This window comes from Morone saxatilis, unplaced genomic scaffold (genome assembly GCF_004916995.1).
Source record: "Morone saxatilis isolate NCDOM2014 unplaced genomic scaffold, NCSU_SB_2.0 Contig16, whole genome shotgun sequence".
Classification (NCBI taxonomy): domain Eukaryota; kingdom Metazoa; phylum Chordata; class Actinopteri; family Moronidae; genus Morone; species Morone saxatilis.
Genome location: NW_023339718.1, coordinates 25,689,204 through 25,696,514, shown reverse-complemented (window position 1 = coordinate 25,696,514; position 7,311 = coordinate 25,689,204). Strand labels below are relative to the sequence as shown.

At 42.5% G+C, this 7,311-nt stretch overlaps 1 protein-coding gene across 1 annotated transcript in view; it reads left to right on the top strand.

The window, feature by feature from the left end:
* Positions 1-2,144: 2,144 nt before the first annotated feature.
* The window catches only part of hmgcra (3-hydroxy-3-methylglutaryl-CoA reductase a), an 11,376-nt gene continuing 6,209 nt past the window's right edge, over positions 2,145-7,311 (top strand). Inside the window, exons 1-11 of the mRNA XM_035658879.1 lie at positions 2,145-2,274; positions 3,431-3,607; positions 4,333-4,444; positions 4,550-4,637; positions 4,723-4,807; positions 4,894-4,999; positions 5,195-5,301; positions 5,390-5,509; positions 5,585-5,745; positions 6,515-6,768; positions 6,849-7,015. Coding sequence (XP_035514772.1) covers positions 3,443-3,607; positions 4,333-4,444; positions 4,550-4,637; positions 4,723-4,807; positions 4,894-4,999; positions 5,195-5,301; positions 5,390-5,509; positions 5,585-5,745; positions 6,515-6,768; positions 6,849-7,015 — 1,365 coding nt within the window. The 5' untranslated portion in view covers positions 2,145-2,274; positions 3,431-3,442. The remainder of the gene's footprint in view (positions 2,275-3,430; positions 3,608-4,332; positions 4,445-4,549; positions 4,638-4,722; positions 4,808-4,893; positions 5,000-5,194; positions 5,302-5,389; positions 5,510-5,584; positions 5,746-6,514; positions 6,769-6,848; positions 7,016-7,311) is intronic.

Below are 7,311 nucleotides of genomic sequence, written 5' to 3'. Positions count from 1 at the left end.
GTCCCTTTATTGAAGTTGGATAGTTGATTGGCTCATAATTATTGGGGAAAAAATTCTGTTAAAATAACATGGTTTTTTCCTGCAGATGTTTAGGATCTAGTCCTTTATGGAAGGTGATTGATCATAATTATTTGGGAAAAATCTGGTAAGAATAACGGTATTTTCTGTAAAACATTGAATGAAATTTTCCGTAATTTAAATGTTTCTTTACACATTGTTGAATTAAGGTTTTTACTTTAATTTTCCGGTCAATGTTTGGGCAAGCCGTTAGCTGCCAGTCATTGACCGGTTTTTTTACTGGGTTTTTTTTCTTACAGTTACAGAGCCTCAGTGTTTCTGTTCAGTCCAGTTTTTAACAAAAGCCTGTACCATTCTGGTGGAGAAAATACTGTCTGTACACTGCAATGAAAACAGTATCTTCTTGTTAGTGTCCTTGTCATATTTTGGTGTGTAGATTTTTACCTCAAGTGTCGTGGGGTGGGTGGGTGTGTGAGTGTACACATGGATATGAGGTATGCGTGGTCATTTATTTATTTATTTTTAGATCTTTTTTAAATACACAGAGGATAGATTGCCCAACCAATTTTGTTGTAACATCAGTGACAATGACAATAAAGGAATTCTGATTCTGATTCTGATATTTCACTACCACATTGACCATGACTCTTTGCTGGGTTTAGTGGGCCCATACCAGAGTAAAGTGACTTTGTTATATCAGGAAGAATTATGCATGAGAGTAGAAAATGAGACTAAAACACAATCTTATGTTATTACAAAGAATAAATAGAAGCTCTATTTTGTGCATGAATTTTCAAAAGATCACAGTATTAAGTACAAAGGATATTGGTCACACGGGTGCATAGACACACATAGGCCTATCTATCCAGGTTAAGGTTAAATGATCACAGTATCCCTCCTCAGAGCAAACACATTAACTTGAGTATTAGACAGTACTTTTTTTGTTGACAGGGATCTCAGTAAAATTGTACTAGGGTTTCCTTTGTTCTGATGGCAAAACATCCTTCAATTGCACAGTTTAACAGTAATATCATTATAAAGCTGTTACCTTCTCTGGTGTAGAACACACCTCAAAAGTCAAAGTCAAAGTCAGCTTTAATGTCAATTAAAGGCAGAAAGGTTGGCCTATTACAGCTGATATTGGGCATATGGCAGTGCATCAGAATAGGCAGCTTCATGAAGGGGCTTGGGGGACACTAGCTACCCCTAGCAGTTTGTTCCAAATGGCACTGTTTTTTTCAGATGACATTAATTGGACAATGTAACTAATAGGCCAAGCGTATTGTAGTTAACTAAAGTAAAAGAACATTTCTGTTAACTGAAATACAAATAAAAACTCCACTTTGGAAAAAGAAAACTAACTGAAACAATATTGTGTACTTACAAAATGAACTAAACTTTTTGTTGACTTTGAGTCAATGTGTTTGCATTGTAAAGCCTATTCTGAACTACTTAATCTTATTTACCTGACAAATAGCCCCATATTATATTTTATTTTTTTAATTTTTAACATTTTTAAAGAATAAAGTGAAGTGAAGTGAACTGAAAGTGGTCATAACAGATCATTAAATCAAGTTCTGTTCTGTTTAACTTGTTATTTTTTTAAATTAATCTAAGTTAAATTGTTCAATTTGACAGCACCCAATGCCACCACTCTAGATCCGCCCCTGGTTTCAGTTTTCAGAAAACAGGTTTCCATTCAAGAGTAGAAACATACAGCCTACTCTGTATTAGAGACACCCACAAACCTCATTTTACTTTATGATCTAAAAGTATCTATCTATACAGTTTTAGGTTCTGAAGTGTAAAGCATTACAAGAAACTGAGTCAAACAGCCGCAACTGAACAGTTAAAAGAGCAAATGGAGGAAGCAGAACAAACTGTTCGGTTGAACTCTCACAAATGTACATTAAACGGCGTTAAACAGAGTAAATCCTGCCCAGTAGCGCACACAGACAGCAGCCCACTCCCTATAGGCTGCACTCTCTGCTGTACAACCGTGTGTCAGTGGTGAGATTAGACGTCCTCGCTGTCGCCTAGGAAACGGGGCGTGGATAAAGCGCTCGTGAAGCAGGTGACCGACCTGATTGGCTGAAGTGTCGGAAGATGTAGTAGCGTGCCATCGTTCCATCGGTCTTCAGTCAGCGGCAGAGCGTCGACGAGGAGACCGGCTTTCTGCTCTTCACCCCGGGAGGCTGGAATCTGTTCACCATCAAAACTCACTCTCACTCACCACCATTCTCCTCCCCGCCGAAGGTAAGTCACGACGTATGTCTGAAATATTCATTTTGTGTCCGTTTGGGGTAAATATAGTCGTGTAACCGGCTACATGGACGACTAAATCCATCTTTACAGACGCGCGTCGCTACGTCAGAAATAGACCGGGAGCGGAGCGGGGACCAAAGCCGCAACAAAGCCGCACCGTTGGTACGTTGGATAGAATAAATGCAATGAATAGGATATATTAACGCAAAGAAATGATTTAAATAACCAGCATGGAAAAATAGCACCAATTATTGATGTTTCTCTTCCCCCCCCAAAACATTTAAATAAAGAGAAACAGTAGGTGGGATGTGTTCATTTGTAATCTTTTACTAAGCTGACGCATTCAAAGAGTAATTCATTTAATATTAATTGAAGGTCCTATTTAATATAGTGGGAGAAGAAAAACACACTTCGGCCAAACTGTTTTAAACTGATTAAAAAAAAACTTCTTAAGATTTGTGCTAAGGCAAGTCCAGACAGTTCCAACAAAGGACGTAAAAAAAAATATTTTGCGGGCAACAATGGGTTAATTGATTTTTGACTTGATTTAATGGATTCTTAAAATTCATTTTTTTTCTGATAGTATTCATATCAATATCATAATAATGAATTAAATATTGAATAATAAACTTAACTAATTTATTTCTTTAAGCCCTGGACTAAATGTGCCTGGTCTGAACACCTCAGAGACCTGTAGAGACCTGTAGAGACCTGTATAGAGAACTATTCCTAACTAAAAGTAGTAACACCACCATGAAAAAAATTCCTGCATTGATCATTTTATTTATGTGAAGGCACAGAGTTGGAAAAGTAGGCATTCATGATGCAGAATGCCTACTTTCAGGCTGTTTAAGAACTATCTTCCCCATATGGTTGTTATTATTAATATATGGAAGTAGCAGTGTAATGTAGTTAGAGGATGTGCAGGCAACACATCATCAGATGGTTTAAACATTCAATTAAACACATTTTACAAGACGATCCTCTGTTCTGTTTGATCTGTACCTGCAGCTGTCACATAGGTGAGCTGATGTGAAAAGTGCCATGTTTCCCTTGAACTTGACTCGCGGAGTTGAAGTGTAAAGTAGCACAAACACTCACACAGTCAGCTCCTCCCAGCCTAACGCGACTCTGTGTTATTCGGCAGCTCCGTTGCACCATGCTGACCCGTCTGTTCCGCATGCACGGCCTCCTGGTGGCCTCCCACCCCTGGGAGGTGATCGTCGGCACGGTCACCCTCACCATCTGTATGATGTCCATGAACATGTTCACCGGCAATGACCAGATCTGTGGCTGGAACTTCGACTGCCCCAAAACAGAGGAGGTGAGTGAATGAGATGGTCAAGGATGTGTCAGTTATCTGTAGCAGTGAATCCACCACACAATGTAAAGTAGGCCACCGACCTAGATTTAAAGAGCCTCAGGATAGTGCTCACTGCAGCTCAGATTATATGTCACACTTACAGTAAGTGCTGATACTATATACTATAGTAACTAAGATACCTTTACTAACCACAGTGCACTGATCCAGATTAAACATGAATATGTATTGTCATGACCCATAGCTATTATACTTAAAGCCCCTCCAGTCAGAAACCAGTGTTTCTTCTTGTCCCTACAGTGTGATGTTTGAATTCTGTCTGTGCAGAGTTTGGACTCTAGAAGTGATGTTTCATTCATTGCTGAAAGTGGACAAGTTCCTCTGGGTCCATTGGAAAGTCAAGTATTTTAAGAGGCGGGGCCTACCAGTCAGTAGGCATTTATGAATCAACAGGAAGTCAGTCCGGTCCAGTATCAACTATGTACAGTGTGATGGAGAAACCTGAACTCACCAGTGCACATCACCTGGAATGGACTTTACAGTGAAGGAGGAGACATCTTGTGTCCAGCAGGAAAACTTTAGAAATGAACACGATTAAATACCCCAGGATAGCTGTCTTTGTGCTAAACTAAGCTAACCAGTAGCCTTATATTTATCGTACAGACATGGGAGTGGTTTTTAAATTTAAACGACCTTGCTGCTGATCAGATTTTTTTCTCTTTTTACAGCAAATTCTGAGCAGCGATATCATCATCCTGACCATCACACGTTGCATCGCCATCGTCTACATTTACTTCCAGTTCCAGAACCTGAGACAGCTGGGATCCAAATATATTTTAGGTGAAATATTCATGTTTCTAAGACGCTGTGGGTTGTAGAAGAAGTAGATCTTTTCACCTAGCTAGCTATAGAAAGCTAAAACACACCTCATCTACTCTCTTGCAGGCATCGCTGGCCTTTTCACCATATTCTCCAGCTTCGTATTCAGCACAGTGGTCATTCACTTTCTCGATAAAGAGCTCACAGGCCTCAAGTAAGGACACACTCTGCACACTGCCCTGTCTCATCAGTGTCTCTTGTTAAAAGCTCCAGTTGATTGTTCTGTTCTGACCCTCCAGTGAGGCTTTGCCCTTCTTCCTGCTCCTCATCGACCTCTCCAAAGCGTGCGCTCTCGCCAAGTTCGCTCTAAGCTCCAGTTCTCAGGTAGGAAGAAATATTCACTCGTCTTATTGCAACGAATGAGACTCAGCAGTAGCCCTGACTGGTATGTTGTACTGCAACTCCTTCAGGATGAAGTGAGGGACAACATTGCTCGCGGCATGGCAGTACTTGGACCTACTTTCACTTTGGACGCCCTGGTGGAGTGCTTAGTGATCGGAGTGGGAACCATGTCAGGTACTTGCTTTCATTTGGAGTTATTCCTTTACTGCAAATGTATATCTGTTGTTCTTTGAGTGAGGTTTCTCGCTCGCATTCTGAAATCAGTCAATGAATTGTGGTTTTCTGATTTGGTATTTTTGGTAATGTAGTGGCCACCTCTCATGGGAGTTGTTCTTGTGAATGCCTGAGTATCTGTCTCGTATGTTTCAGGCGTGCGGCAGTTGGAAATCATGTGCTGCTTTGGTTGCATGTCTGTCCTGGCCAACTACTTTGTGTTCATGACTTTCTTCCCCGCCTGTGTGTCACTGGTGCTGGAGGTAAGGGTGCAGCGTTTCATTCATTGTATGTGTGTACACGTGTGTGTTAACGTCACATTGACTGATTGGGTTGTGTTTGCTCCTCTAGTTGTCCCGCGAGAGTCAGGAGGGCCATCCTATCTGGCAGCTGAGCCACTTCTCCAGAGTGATGGAGGAGGAGGAGGACAACAAACCCAACCCTGTAACCCAGAGAGTCAAAATGATCATGGTAAATCTTTTTTCATTTGTTTCTTTGCTTTCGTTTGAATGGGAGTTTGATCTCTCCTCTCTGCTTTGCGTGCAGTCTCTGGGCCTGGTGATGGTTCACGCCCACAGCCGCTGGATCGCCGAGCCCTTGTCCATCAACACCACAGTGGGCATCCCACAGGTCGGCATGGAGCTGGACCACCTCTCACCCAGGAGGATCGAGCCAGAGAAACCACTCTGGCACTTCTACCTCACCAGGTGAGGCTGGTGAAGTGCTTGCCTTTAACTACACATTCGCAGTGGCTACCCTGGATTTCCTGCGTTAGTTGTAGAACATCAGGGCTCCCATGCGTCCTGGAAAACCCAGGGAATTTAGTGACTAATTTTTCCAGTCATGGAAACACCTGGAAAGATGAATTTTCTGTGCTGTGTATTTGATTGAACTGTTACTCATCGGCTGTGACTTATTGTAGTAACTGCAGCTTTAATGATAGTTTGTGAGCAAGTGCTGTCCTTTATGATTGAGAAATACTCCTGGAAAGTGTTGTGGAAAGGTCCTGGAAACGATTTGTTAAAAAGAGTGGGAACCCTGAAAATGAATGCAACGCATCCACAAGATGCAGTTAAGCTCATGTATGTCAGGATAAGTAGGTACGTAGATGTCAGAACTTGAGAAGCATTTGTATTGACATATCAACAAGTTCAGGGGCATCATCTGTTGATGACAGCAAAGTTACTTAATACGTGTTGTTGGAGTTTCAAACTCTTTTCCTTTTCCACGCACCTCGGAGGCAGGTGAAGTTGTGTTAACATTTATAAAGCAAATAATTAGTTGCAATTCAAATATCCTTACAAAATGGTACCAAATGACCTTTATCCCAAGATAGTGATTTAATTATCTTGTTATTTCTGCAATTCAGCACCCCATTTGATATCTCAGCACAGAGAACATTTAAATGATTGTCAACTTGTGTGTAATCAATAATAAAAACTTGTTCTGCTTGTTACCGTCCCTCTTCCCCTACAGGATGATAACCATGGACATAGAGCAGGTGATCTGTCTGGCCTTGGCCCTGCTGCTGGCTATCAAGTACATCTTCTTTGAGCAGGTTGAGATGGAGTCTACACTGTCACTCAAGAACCCCATGACTATGTCCGCCCCCGCCCTGACCCCGCGACGCCCCGTTGAGACCTGCTGTAGGAAGGAGCCGTACACTCCCCGACCCCTCGCCCCCACTCAGACCGTGGCTGCCCCGGCCCCCACCAACATGGAAGAGAGAGGTGAGTGCGTGCTCGGGGATGTGCTGTAGCAAATGGACTTGTTTAGCACCATGGTATCCAACTCCACTTTGTTCCCCTAGATGAGGTTATCCGGCCCCTGTCTGCCCCACCCGCTGATCCCCAGCAAAAAAGCTTCTTTGTCGTGGGGGGGGAAGAGGAAGATCTCAGGCCCAAGACCAATCAGCTGAGCATCCCCCTGACACCCAGAGGCCTGGACGAATGTGTGGCCATCCTCAACAACCCTGATGTAAGACATCACACATAAATCCATAAAACCTCTCTTTTCACAGCTCAGATAACCTCCTCTCAAGTTAGCTGAATGGTTACGTCACCCTGGCCTTCTTCCCAGCTCCCTAAGGTGTCTGTTTCGGTCATGGAGCCGTATCCCACCAATAACATATTGAGGCGGTTGTGTGATTTAACTACACTGTAATGAGCTTAGTCACCCCACTATCTCTGGCTGAACCAATTAGAGCATGACGCCAATAGAAAAGACACTTGCGCTGATTCCTCCGGCTCCGTGTGTCCTCAGTCCACTCAGAT